This window comes from Xylocopa sonorina, chromosome 9, assembly GCF_050948175.1.
Source record: "Xylocopa sonorina isolate GNS202 chromosome 9, iyXylSono1_principal, whole genome shotgun sequence".
NCBI lineage: Eukaryota > Metazoa > Arthropoda > Insecta > Hymenoptera > Apidae > Xylocopa > Xylocopa sonorina.
Genome location: NC_135201.1, coordinates 3582099 through 3596276, shown reverse-complemented (window position 1 = coordinate 3596276; position 14178 = coordinate 3582099). Strand labels below are relative to the sequence as shown.

Below are 14178 nucleotides of genomic sequence, written 5' to 3'. Positions count from 1 at the left end.
GGTAGACGTAATCGTAAAATGTCATCGTCTCTCGTTGAATTGGATATGTTTTTCTGATCGAACTTCCGATTACGTATCATCTCATAATACATGTCCTCTTCGCGCTTTGTCGCGTCGCCTACGCTCGATCCTCTTCGCCGATTCGTAACGTTGAAATACGTCCAAATTGCTTCCACCTGTGTGTATACACGTGTACGTGTTCGTGTACGAGTCTCTGTCTCTCTTTGTTCCTTGTTTCTTTTTTTTTTCCTTTTTTTTTCTTCGAATCGAGAAAGAAAAATTTTGATAACGTATATTCCTACAGATATGATTATCGGCCGTGAAGCAGTTTAAACGGCAGTCTTGTCCCGCCATCGTCGTGCGGGAGGGTTTGAATAAAATTCGGGTTGAGCAGTTACGCGATGCCGATAAAAAAAATGAAACCTTTCCCCTTTCGTACCTTGAGACTCTGCTCCGCGAGACACCATTGACTACGAGATAGTTGGCTACTACGTTTCTTGGTTGCCCGAGGGGCTAGCATAATTTATCGTCTCACTCTCCCTCTACTGTATTTGTCCGTGGAAGGTACGAGTATAGTACGTTTTGCCCGAAATCCGTGGTATAGGCTACATACTTACAAACTTACATAATAAACGAGTAAATCATCGTACTAGACACGTCGCACTTTCGCCCGTTCACCGACCTCTCTTTCGTTCCTCTGGCGGTCTCTTCTGTCCCTGGTCGATTCCCTCTCTTCACGCGTGTCGGGTTGTCAGTTGGCGTAGTGATCGAACGAACCTAAATACTCCAAACTGGCACGGTAGCAAAACTGGTATTGGTCCTAAAGAAACGATCGCATTCAGTTATACTGAAATAACAAACTTATAAAATAAGTACGCAAAGATGTACCAACGAACCTCGGTTTGAACCATAGCTGGACGTTGCGTTCGCAATATTCTGACCGTTTGGAAGATGTCGACCACCCCCTCGTACTGCATACGTTCGAGCACGATGCTAAGCGTGATGAAAACGCCGGTTCGACCAACCCCGGCGCTGCAGTGCACGGTTATCGGCCCGTCCTGGCCGAACTGCTCTTTCGTTTTGTGCACCTGTCCGATGAAGTCGATGAACCCGTCGCCGGACTTTGGGACACCCTGTTCCGGCCAGTCGGTGAACTGGAATTGCCTGACTGTGCGGCTAACTCCGTCGCGCGCGTCCGTCACCTTGAACTCCCGCAGGATGTACTGCGGCATGTTGTACTCAGCGATGGGATCGACGACGAAGCACTGATAACGAATCGATCTGTCGGACGGCCAGTACTGATGGCACTTCTCCCTGCCCATCTCCTTCAGTTTCGTCAGCATGACCACGATCGTGGAGTTGTGCTCCCACAGCATACGCCAGAAGTCGTCCGTGGTGTCGCAAAGGGGACCCTGGGTGGCGATGTACGCACCACGGTACCGGTAACCGTCGATCAGGCTGGCGTTTATGTAATCCGAGCCCTCGATGTTGCGCTGCGGTTGCAGACACACTCTGGTGCACTCGTATGGCAAGATGTGCACCAGTCGGTTCTTGTGCTTGTTGCAGGGCAGGTTCGCCGATATGAACCGCGACGAGTCTACCTTGATGTTGGACAGCTTCTTAAACTCGAGTTCCATGCCGGTGATGTTGTCGATTTCTGGCTGCATCAGTTTCTGGATGTGGGAGTGCAAGTTTCTCGCGGGCACCTCCGTGTTACCGCAGATGACCGCCTCGTAGAGCGCGTCGTGGATGAACACGTACTGATCCTCGGTTTGGACCATGTAGTTCCTCTGGGCGCGCAGGCAAGTCACGTGGCCGTATATGTCGATCATTTTCTCGTGTTTGATCCGTTCGAGCATCGAGTCTATGACGATGAAGCAACCGGTCCTGCCAACGCCCGCGCTGCAATGGACGATCAGCGGCCCGCTGTCGGGTGGATTCAGGGATCTGACTCTGCGCAGGAACTGCAAGAATGGGGCGGGGTGCTCGGGCACACCGTGGTCAGGCCAGGCGGTGAACTGTAGTTGCTTTATCTCGCGTCTCTCTGAGTAGCCAGCGCGAGATATTTGGAAAGTACGAATGCAATAGGTGGCCAGTTCCTGAACGTCCGTGATCGTTATCGTCATCAGACCGTAGGTCTCAGACCCTCTGCTTGGCCAGTACTGGTCGCACTTTATCCTCGTTCTCTCCTCGAGTTTCGTCATCATCACGATCGTGCTCGACCTTAACTCCCAGCACATCCGCCAGAAATCGCCGAACGTCTCCTGGAGCGGGCCCTGCGTCGCCACGTACGCGTTTTGTTTCCTGTAGCCGTCGCAATAGTTGGCGTTTATGTAGTCCGTACCGGATATACCGTCGATGGTCTGCAGTATCACCCTCGAATGGTCGTACGCGATCACGTTCGCGTAACGATTCTTCGCGGCGTTCACTTCCGTGTTGGAGTGGTCCCAAGTGAATTGCTGTCCGGGCTCGATCGACTCGTATTCTTGACTGAACTTCAGATTGTCGTTCGCTTTCAGACGCTCGATGTGATTTCCTAGCTCGCTGATCGGGATCGGCGGATGAGACGCCATGCCGGGCGTTTGGAAGTTCAAACGGCGCATCTCGACCGGATCGGACGGCGCGTGGTTCGAGCTGATGTCAGCAGCCATTAATGGCCGGGTGACTGCCGCTTGATCGGGTGCCTTGCACGGTTGTCTTCGCCTAGGGTACAATTACAAAGTCAGTGTACAATTCTAGCTATTCAAACACAGTATACTTTCTCTTATACTCACCTCTTGATAACGAAGAGAAGAATGAGAAACAGGCTGACCATTAACGCGGCTATAATCGGACCGATCACCCACACCATTCCCGGCTCCTGTCCACTGGTCTTCACGGAAACTTCAGGATTGCCATCGACTGGGGTATTCGGATTGGGACGTCGTGGTGGTTCACCAGGTGGTACTTCCCTCATGTCGAGGGACAAGTACTCGGAGAACGGGGACGAAGTATACAAGTGCTGCAAAGTCGGATAACAACATTCTATAGTCGTGTACGCGTCCCTAATTTATAACATATGTACAACTGTTCCTCTGTGTTACCTTTCTAGGTGTATCGACGACGGCGCGCACAAATATCCTGTACCGTTTGTTCTTCTCCAGCTTCCGGTTCTCGTAACCCTCGTATATGTCACCGCTGCCAAGATGGAAGGTATAGGGAATATCTCTGAGCGGGAATTTCGCGGCGATGTAAGGGGCGTTCAGGTCCTGTTTGGCCCCCTTGCCCGCGATCATGTCCTCCGTTAGCTCGTCCGGTTGCTTGTCCGCTGTTGATTCGTCCTCAGGCACGACGATCAAGTAGTAATGCGAAATTGGTCCGTACTCCTCGGATGCCTGTGGTAGAATCACTTGGATCTCCTCGCCGTTCACCACGCCGTAGAAATCCGGCTTCACCATCGGTTTCGGGGCCGCCATTTGCGTGGTGATGGTTATCTTAGCGGGTGGCTTGTATTGACCGTCCCGTGGCACGGCGCTGACGTTCACGTTGTACGTGGTGAACGGTTGCAGCTCGTTGATCGTGGTTGTAGTCACGCTTGGCTCCAATAGGATCTGTTTGCGAGGGATGATCTGGGTCTGCGTGATACCCTGCGAGTCGACGAACTCCTTCACGGCGTCGAACGAGACCTTGTAGCTTTGGGGGTTCAGCTTTATCGGCGGTTTCCAGGAGAGGGTCATGGAGTGGGTCGAGGAGTCCGGGGCGCTTAGGTCTAAAGGCACGTCTTCTGGCTTCACCTTGACCGTCACCTTCTCACTGAGCCTCCCAAGGCCGTTCTTGTACCTTGCGGCCACTGTGATCGCGTATTGAGTGAACTTCTCCAGATTCACCAGCTCCGCTGATTCCGTGAGGCCAATCGTCTTCTGCTTCCATTCGTCCAGGTCCTCCACGGCCGTCGTGGTGTAGAATATTTGATAGCCGAGGGTCTTACCGCGATTAGGCACTGGTTCCCACCAGACCTCCACGCTGGTGTCCGACGTGGCCACTGCTTTCACGGACATGGGCGCACGACCAATGTCTTTCTCCGTTATGATGGTGATCTTCTCCGAGTACGGCCCGCTACCTCGCGACGTGTGCGCTCTCACGTGGAACACGTACTCCGTGTTCTCCTCCAGGTTCGTGAAGACAGCCCTGGTCTTGGTCGTGTTCCTGTCGATGGCCGTCGAGTGGTCGTTCTTCTTGTTGAACTGGACGTCGTAACCGATTATCTGACCGTTTCTATGCTTGCGCGTTGGCTTGTCCCACGTGACGCACACCGTGTCTGGGGTTTGAAAGAAGTAGGACAAGTTCGTTGGCGGCCCTGTGGGCTCTCCTTCGGGGCTGAACCAGAACCGCACTGTCTCCTGTCCGAACCCTATAGCGTTCTGCCCGGCAACCCTGAATTCGTAGTCTACGCCACGCTCGTCTGTGAGAGGCGATTAATTAACATTAACACATGAATCGCAGTGATCGATAACATTTGATATACAAACACGAGATGATCGACTAAGAGTCGTGAATCAGGTTCAAGGGTGCTAACAAGCTTACCAAGATCGGTGATCTTGTACGTGTGCTGACGAGTGCCTTCGATGTATTCCTCCTTGAGCGTTTGGTTCTTAATGCCGTACCTGATCCTGTAGCCCAACAGGTCGCCGTACGTCAGCACGGGCTGCGACCAATCCAATTCGAGCACGTCTGGATCCCTGGACAACACCCTGCAATGCGAGCGGATTTTTAATCAGCCTGCTTGGTACCCGCGGTGCGAAACTATTTCCATCGAACGATTCAACCTAGCTCGTGGTACCCACTTTACGTTAACGTGCGGCCTGTTCGGCACACCCCCGGGTGTTTTCACGTGAACGGGCGTCGAACGATCGCCGTCACCCTTTCGCGTCAGGGCCGCCACTTGCACCGAGTAACTGGTGTCCGGTTGCAACCCGGCGATGTTCGCTTCCAGGACGTCTTCCTGCACGTCGCGTCGTATCGGCTCGTTCAACAGATCCTTGCCCTGAAAGAGGTGGGGCGTGAAGCGCGTCGACGCGGTTTCGATCGTTCGTTACCTGCTGCTGGCCTTTTTAACGCTCGATCGACTACTGACCTCCTCGCGGACCTCCTGCACGTGTATGTGGTAACCCCTTATCACGCCGTTCTGTTCTTTCGTTTTCGGTGGTTTCCACTCGACGTGTATCGCGGTCGAATTGATCGGCGTCGCTTTCACGTCTTGAGGATCGCCCGGTACTGGAACGCAACGGTCAGTTAATTCGTGCCCTTCAAGCTCCGAGGGTGCGTCACACCCACAGTCACGCGCCACTCGCACGCAATTAACGCAGCCATACAGTGAAAGGGGGAACGAAATTAATATTAGTACATAACGGGTTACAGGTGGGTGGGGGATTTGTAAAAAAGAAATCACGGAAAATTAAAAACGGGTCGAAACGGCTCGAACGAAAAATTTTGGGGTTGTTCCGTTCATCGCGTCTGTCCTGCGGATCGAAGAAGCATCTAAAAAAAAAGTAAAATTAATCACTACACGTACACACACGACTACGTGAAAATCAAACGTAACGAGCTAGGCGGAAACGTAACATAATCGATCGATCGTCGTCTCCGTTTAAAAAAATCGGCAGTGACGGTCCGTGGATGGTCGTTCGTCGTTCCTGTGCTACGATCGGAAGGTCCGCGTCGAGCAAAAAAGTGGGGCAAATCAAAGCGTCGCGTAGCAATTGATAAGAAGATCGTGCAGAGAAACAGAATCGGAGCGAGGGGGGTGTAGCTGGTAGCGAAACGTTTGGGACGCGAACGAATGAAAGTATAAGTACGAGAGAAACCAATTGTGAGAAACGAACGAGAGAATGAAAGAGACAGAGACAGAGACAGTGAGAGTAGAGACAAAGAAAAAAAAGATAGAAAATGAAGAGAAAGAAAAGTAATGGAAAATATGTACATGCCAATCAATCGCACACGGACAAAACGACGTACAAACAATATTACGAGGTACGCAGTACCTCATGCTCTACGGCCCTACGGCACGATAATCCTCCATTTGAATACCAATAATGTATGTTTTTATTCTGCATTCGGTTTGTGAGAACGCGGAGACGTTACGGAAGTGCGCGCGCGCGCGCGCGCAAACACGTCAACGAGGGGGATGCAAGCGCCGCGGTTACGTTGGACGATAATGCTACGGCAATATTGGAGAGTCCATGACGAAACGTGGCTTGTTTTATACATATATGTATCGAATATATATATCTATATATATAGAGAAAAGAGAAATATGTGCGATCTACGATCACTGGTGCTGGGTATGGATGAAAACTGTGCCAGCATAATCGTGCAATCGTGTTTTTCGATAAACGTGCAGGGGTAACAAAATGTACCTTGTTATATTTACAGTTACCCACATCGATAAGCCGCTTCGATAATTTGTCGTCGATGTCGCTGCATCGTCTCGTTTATTTGTTTTTTTTTCATTGTTCGCCCCCCCCTTTTTTTTCTCCATCCACCCCCTGTGGAGTTTTCGACAGAGCTGGGCGGTTGCTCGGGACTGGTCGACGGGAGAATAGTTCGTAATTTAAATATTACGCGCGGGCAAATGTTATTTGAAAAATATTATCCCGCTCCCGAGCGGGGCGCGGCCTGTTCCTATTCCCACTTCCGTTCCGATTCGGTGTAAATTAAATGTTTACCCCGCGAAATAAATGAATGGCACCTTTTATCTGTTATATTTCTCATTTAAAATTGCACGGTACACACGGGCGAAGAGCAGAGGATGAACCCACGCGAATTTTCTCTTCCTTATTTACTCTTCCGTTCTATCTCGCGTCGCGAGGTCTTCTTCTTCGATTTTTCTCGTCCGCCCCGGCGCTCTTCCGCGCTTCCGCCATTACTATTTCAATACCGTGGCACGGTCCACTTTTATGAAACAGTATTTACTGGAAACTAACAGACGAAATGATTATTTGCGGGAAAAAGTAGGATGGGACGCGTTACGTTAATCCGGGAATGTCCTGCAAATTTCTACCCCCCCCCCCCCCCAGCTCTATCGATCACACGATCGATCGCCAGTCGATTTCATTTTTTTCCTCGAGACGATGGCGACGCGACGATATGCGTTACGTCACTGTTTCACGCGTGTTCCGATTTTAAACAGCGGACGATGTTTTATGCATCTCTCATGGACGGTCCAGTATCCGGCACCGGAAACGTTATATCGGCATTGCACAACAGAAACGAAAATAAAAGTACAAAAAAATAAAACAGAGAAACAAAGACGAAAGAAAGAACCAAGAACGAAGGTAGAATCGAGTAGGACGAAAGAAAGGTAAGCCTAATTGTTACACCTCTAGATTCGTACGAGAACAATAACTGTAGCCTCTACAAAAGTGTCGCAAAAAAAAAAGGTAAAGAAATGCGTTCCAAGGTATTTACGACAAAGAAAAGCCAAACACGACTGCTATCATACATAATATATGAGTATATACGCGGAGAAGAAGAAGAAGAAGTATCCCACGGATCAGCGTGTCGCCTCTGCTCTATCGTTGCGATTCACGTTAATTAAATCGTATCAATTTACGCACTCACGCAAGATTCGCTATATGCAGCGCAAAAAACAAAACTTGGCGAGCGCGCAGTTGCAGCAGTTTGTTCAATTTTTCTTTTTTTTTTTTTCTTTTTCCTGGTTACGCATGTAAACAGTACTCATTTTCGATTGGTATTTGCTCGCCGACTGCACAGCAACAAAACGGTGGTAAAAAAGTCGCATCTCCAAAAAATTGTCTCTCGCAAGAGAAAAAACAAAACGATGTGCAAAAGAGACGGGAAAAAGAAGTTAAAAAAATATATGTTTATATATATATATATATAGAAAGAGATAGAGAAAACGATTAAATATAGGAAGAAAATTCATGGCACAACTCGAGACGAGCTAAGAGATACTCACTTTTTTCAGCTGCGCCCCAAAAGTCGCCAAAAAAGTGGGAAAAAAAAAACTCGTAAAAATTCGTGTCAACTTCTCACGTGGTATTGAGTTAAGAATAATTAGATATTTAATATATTTAGGCATGTCAGTGGGTAGCATACTACTACTGATCGTTATCAACGTCAACATTTTCGCCTCTTTTACAGCTACTTCTTTTTCGCTTATCTTTTTTTTTTTGCTCTTTGCATTTTTTTTTCTTTTCTTTTCGTTTTCCGATCGGGGGTGAGAGATAGATAAAGAGTGAGAGAGAGAGAGAGAGAGAGAGAGAGAGAGAGAAAAAAAAAGAACGCATGAATTTTCGCCTGTTTCTCTGGTGAAACACGCACACGCGCACTCGCTCGTTCGTTCGTTCCCTCCCTCCCACGCGCTCGATTCCAATCGCACCCTCTGCTCTATTCGTAATATTTTTTATCGGCCCTTGCCGGGGCGCCGTCGGTGTGGACAAAAATTCTCTTTCTGAATCGATCGTTAAATAGAAAAATATCGCTTGCTGTCCTCGGTCGCAGTTGGTCGCAGAGAGGCGGGAGATGTGAGAATATCTTTTTTTCTTTCTTTCATAAATCTTTTTCTTTTTTAACAAATTTTCGTTTAGTTCTCTTTCATTTTTTCTTTTCTTTTTGGCATGCGCAATCACTACTCCAAATATGAAATAACTAAAGGCTCATGTCCACCTGCCCCCTGCCGCCTAGAGAAAGAATCCCCGTTTCCTTTCGACCGTCTGAACGGAAGGGAGGCACGAGCACGGGACGCCCGTGGAAAACTTCTGGACGAACGAGAAGAATGACGCGTGTCGTTCTTCTTTCCCTCGCGGCACGGGGCATCGAGAGAGGGAAGACCTATTGATAAAATGTCTACTGAAAAAGAAAGCTAGGAAGGAAAAACCATAAGACGTAAGAAGAAAGGGCACGGGATCGTGTGTCACGGGGTGGTTCCAGGGCTGAGGGGAGGCGGGGGTGTGATTCGGGAGTCCGGGGGGTGCGTTGAAAACCGCGGCTGGATCTGGTTCTATCGCTGCCTGTGCCTTTGTGTCTGAAGTCGTGACAGAGGGGGCAAGATTGAAGAAAAAAGAAAAGCGACGAGGCGCGTCACGTCGCGCATCCTGCGGACGGAAAAAATCCGCGAGCGGAACGAGATAAGGATGCGAGTCGGTGAAAGGTGGAGTGTGTATGTTCGAGGAAAAATTGCTTTGTTTTCGCAACTGCAAAAAGTCGCTCGCGAAAAACGTTAGCTCGATACAAAAAAAAGAGTTCGTACTATTTTGTTTTTCTCTCGTGAGGGGGTAAAAAGTGGGGTTGTGGGGGCGGCCGAGCCGAACCGAAAAGATTTCGTCGAGGGAGGGACGAGAGGGACGGTGTTTTTCTTTTTCCACTGCGTGTCGATGTGTGTGTGTGTGTGTGTGTATGCGTGTGTACGGTAAAAAATATTTCTCGTCCCTCTTTTGTTTCCTTTTGTTTTACCAGCAGCATCCACCCGCGCATTCACCCAGCGCAAAAATCGCAAAATTCTTCGCAAAATACGCACGCTGATACCGTTGCGAAATGAAGCGCGACGTTTTCAGTGTCGGTCGCGAGCCGTCGTGGTGTCGCGATACACCCGTGACTAATCGGATTCCCGATCGGTTTCTCAGTTGTTGGCATCATTTTTTCTCTTCTTTTTTTTTTGTTTTTCATCAGCGCACGGTTAGCGGGGATAGAGTGAAGGGGAACGCAGACGGGAGTAGCATGCGTTCGGGGGTGGGCTGGCGTAGGCAGAACTGCGGGGCTCGGTTCTCTTCGTCGGGGAAAGAAACGGGGGCAGGCGTGATGCTCGTCGATCGTCCAACTTCTTGGATACTCTGACACGTTTCAGCTACCAATGAAAGGGGGGAAATGAAACGAGAACATCGACTCGAACCGCGCGGTGCTTGCGGATTCGGGTAAAAAACGCAAAAGGATAACGAAACATACACATACCAAGAGTAAAATATGTACTCTTTCTAGATACCTAGGAGAATATGTAATAAATATATATATATCGATACACGATATAAAGATGTGGCAGTAATAATACGTAGTATATATGTAATATATATATATCGAATAAAAATATATGTGAAATTCAATATCAAAAATACGATGGTTAACTTACAGAGAGGCAGAAGATGGAAAAATGGGTCGGTGACTCGCATGCAAAGAGCGAAGGTGCACGTATATAGATAGAGTAGAGTAGAGTAGAGTAGAGAGAGAGATAGAGAGATAGATAGATAGATAGAGAGATAGAGAGAAAGAGATGGTTTGGTGTGATGATGTATCATTCCAACGAGCTCGGTGATGTGTAAAGAAATTTCACGAAATCCGGTATTAACGATCCATCGATGCTCGTGTCTCGCACGGAGAGAGTCCACGACGGCTTACCCCTCTCCCCTCTTAGGCTTCTGGTTGACGATTAAAAAGCCACCCCTCTCTCCGTCGAGATCGACGCATCTATGCCTTTCTGCCACAGGCCAGCCAGCGGCTGTCGACTGTACGGACGTAGACGATGAAAAAGATTGCATGGATATTGGTATTCAAATGTTTCAAAGTGGACGTCTCTTCTCGCGGCAATTAGCCCGCCCCTCGAGTGGGGCGCGCGCGCGGATATCCGCTCGTGTGCTCGCGTTTCAGCCCGATTTAAAAAGCCGCGCGCGGGATCGAACCGCTACGTACACGTCAGACTCGGAGAACCCTGACTCGACGAGCTCTCGTTTTTTTTTTTTCTTTTCTTTCTTTTTTTTTACCTGCTGCTCCCACGCGATTAGCAAACGCGTCGTTTTTTACTCTCGCATCCTGGTACCTCTTCAACGCACTCGCTCACGCATTCACGCATACACCGCAGCCTCGACGCGATCTCGACGCGTGGCAGCGTATCTTCGCGCTGTATCAACTTTGCGTGTCCACGCGCGCGGCAAACGTTCCGTATCAACGTACCATCCTGCTGTATCATCGAATGCTCGTTTACGTATCCTTCGATGATACGGTTGAACGCAAGTTTCATACGGAACCGTGATACGCTTGTAGTACACGCGGATACGTGACGAGGATACGCGGTAAAAGGATAACGACTTCGCCAGACGGACTCGAGACGACGTGGAGGTGGGTGCTGACGGTCAGACCGCACGACAATCGGCAATCGTGGGGGTGCTTGCTTATCAAGGGTGCTTTCAAGTGCTGGTGCTCTCGATTATCGAGCGTGACAAGTGATATATATATATTTAGACACGGTGAATAATATATATATATATCCACAGAGTGAGATAAAATACGGTGCACTGCGAAATACGGTGCTGTTCTCAATACGGCGGTCCAGCGAATAAATACATATACATATAATATATATCGGGTGCGCATATAGTCGCTCGCGCGCGTCCACGCACGATACGACCCCCGTAGATACGCGCGTACACACACAGAGGCAGACAAACAACAGATACACACTCTATCCACGCACACGTGTCCTACGTGCATGCGTGCACGCGTGTGCTTACATACGCCTGGCGGATGTTACTCTGTAAGCGAGGGTTGTGCACTTTTTATCTTTTGTCTCTCTTTTTTTTTTTTTTTCGAGCGGTGCATGGTGATGTTCTGTGCTCGCGCAGGGATACTGCGAAGGCGTGCGTTCGCGTGTGGCTCTTTTTCACTTTTGTTATTATTGTGCGTAGGTGCGTAAATACGCGTCCGCCGGCTTCCGCCCTCCTCCACCTTCGTTGCGCGCTTCTCGTTCTCTGTTTTCTTTTTTTTTTTTGTTTTTTTCTTTTTGAGCCGTGCGTGACACGCACGCGTGCGACTTTACATGCGTGCGTGGTGGGTGCGAGATGAGTAAACGGTGCCCGCGGTGGAAGAAGTAACCGCTCGTTTACCGGTGCTGCCCGTGCGCACACGCCCGACGCCGATGGTTAATTAAAGTATGCACGTGTGTATACACATCGGCAAACGGAGTATAAATATGATCACAGTATCAGAATTGGTGGCGTTACCAGCGGCGGCAGTAACAATAACGAAACGAGTATATAGACGTATATATACGGCGGTGAACTTTTTGTGCTTGACAATGTGCGAGCTTACACGGCAGGGTGCTTTCAGCAGTGCTTTTTATCGTTCCGTCTCGCTTTGCCGAGTCTGCTCTGAGAGGGTGGACGGCTGGATCGGTCGGTCCGTAAACGGGACAATGCTTGGGGTGGGAAAAAGGGGGGGTTGGCCGGGGTTGCGGGTGAAACGAAAGAGGAGTCCTGGGCGGTTCCGTGGCGCCGTGCGCGAAAGGTTCGAGGGAACGTCGTTAGAGACGCGTTCGTACGACTTTTTCCGCGACAATGACGCCCTCCACAATGCGCCTCGCAACAAATGATTCCGATTCCGCGTCCCGACCAAGGTCTTCGATTATTCCCGCCGAGACAAAAGACCGTCCTCTCCACTGTTCCCACCGCCGTCGCGCGGAAGGGATGAAACGGTCGCTGTAAACACGTTGTCGTACGACGGCGTTCCAGATCGACGGAATTACCGATAACTTTCCTCGAACCCTCGCCTTTTCACGCCTGGCGTTTCTTCCAGAGTCGATTTCAGTGGGATGGATCGATTTCAGTGGGGGGTGGTCGGTGGCTATGGTCAGAAAAACTCACTTGTACTGCATGCAGGGTTGGAACACGGTACCGAGAAGTACGAGCGGCGACGAACAGGACGGAGCTGGAGGAGGATTCGATTCGAAAACGAAAAGCAAAACTTCTTCATGCATCGACATGCCATTCATAGGACGTTCATGGTGGACCATCAGAGAGGGGTCGAAATCGGTGGTTCTCGCGCGCAGACTCGACAGCAGCTCGACGGTATTCACGGGGACAGTCTTGGTGGGTAATTTGTATCGAGTTGGATGTCTGAGGGGGTTTATCCGGGTTCCTGTGGGGTCTGGGTTACGGGTGATCTGTGGGAGAGAGTTCGGTGAGATCGAGAGGAATCGTTAAACAAACGAAGGCATGCTCTAAACATGTGCAAACAATAGGTAGAACTAAATTTTTAACTAAAGACAGAAGAGCCTTATATATCAGAGATATAGAAATATGCATATATATGTATACGTGTTGTATACATATACACGACATGTGTATATATATGTATATATCGTATGCAGCGGAGAAAGGTGCTGTTCTCTCCCTTTTTTTTTTCTTTTCCTTCTGCTTCCTTTTTTTTTTGTTCTTTCCTTTTTTTTTATATATACATATATATTTATATGGTATTGGTGTGTGTGATACATACGCTATAGTTTTAATATGTATACGTAAGCGTTTGACGGGCAAGCTGCCGCCCTCGTCCACAGACATTATTTCCGAACCGACAAAATCCGCCCCGAGTACCGATGGTTAATTTAGGCTAGCCGTCTCTCTCTCTTTCGAACACGGTGAAAATAATGCTGTGCACGGGGCCAGGACGGTCAGCTTGGCCTCTATCTTCGTAACACGTGGCAAGAGTGAGTCAACGAACTAAAGAGAGAAACGAAACATCTTTACTGACGTAATAATCACGGTAACCACCAGAAAGAACATTGAGTATAATGAGTACATATCATTAGACAATCGATATATTACGTTAGGTGCGAATAAATCTTAAAAACTAGCTGTTCAAAACCTGGATCATCCTCCTGCAAATGCTTTAAGGAAAGACAAAAACACGTGAGTGAGTATAAGTAATTAAAGTATTAGTTAGCGTGTTAAAATTGGGGGTATATCATATCCAAGTTCTTAAAAGTTGGGGGGCTGGGGGGCTCACTTTGTGGGGGTCGAGGGGGGTGGTGGTAACAAAAACCAACGGCAACGAACAAGGGGAAGAGCGTTGCGACTAGGCCCTGTAAAAAGTGGTAAGAAAATACGTTTCTCTATTGGTCGGTTTGTATCTTTTTTTTTTCTTTCTTTTTTTTTCATCTGTTAGTCTATTTTAATTAGGCAAGAGAGTGACGTAGCTGAGCTCAAAAATTGGTTATCAGCTTCTGAAAAATCCGTGGCTGCGTGCACCACCTGGAAAAAATGTCTTGGGCGCTCTAAAAGTTGGGTCGGGGTTTTGTTCGGGATATGTTTTTCGGGACCATTGGAAGTACAGAACCAGTTCGTGGAAAATCGTAGTAGTCGCAAAAATTCCAAAAATATAAAATCTCGCCAGCCAAAAAATTAGGGCCAACATGGT

The 14178-nt window shown here is 48.7% G+C and overlaps 1 protein-coding gene across 6 annotated transcripts in view; it reads right to left on the bottom strand.

The window, feature by feature from the left end:
* Positions 1 to 534: 534 nt before the first annotated feature.
* Positions 535 to 14178, bottom strand: part of Lar (tyrosine-protein phosphatase Lar) — a 212662-nt gene continuing 199018 nt past the window's right edge. For all 6 annotated transcript variants that reach the window (XM_076901469.1, XM_076901472.1, XM_076901470.1 and 3 more), the window contains 7 exons: positions 5114 to 5253; positions 4824 to 5023; positions 4564 to 4730; positions 3084 to 4441; positions 2775 to 3001; positions 897 to 2703; positions 535 to 820 (listed from right to left, as the gene is read on the bottom strand). In XM_076901469.1, the coding sequence (XP_076757584.1) occupies positions 752 to 820; positions 897 to 2703; positions 2775 to 3001; positions 3084 to 4441; positions 4564 to 4730; positions 4824 to 5023; positions 5114 to 5253 (3968 nt within the window). In that variant the 3' untranslated portion in view covers positions 535 to 751. The remainder of the gene's footprint in view (positions 821 to 896; positions 2704 to 2774; positions 3002 to 3083; positions 4442 to 4563; positions 4731 to 4823; positions 5024 to 5113; positions 5254 to 14178) is intronic.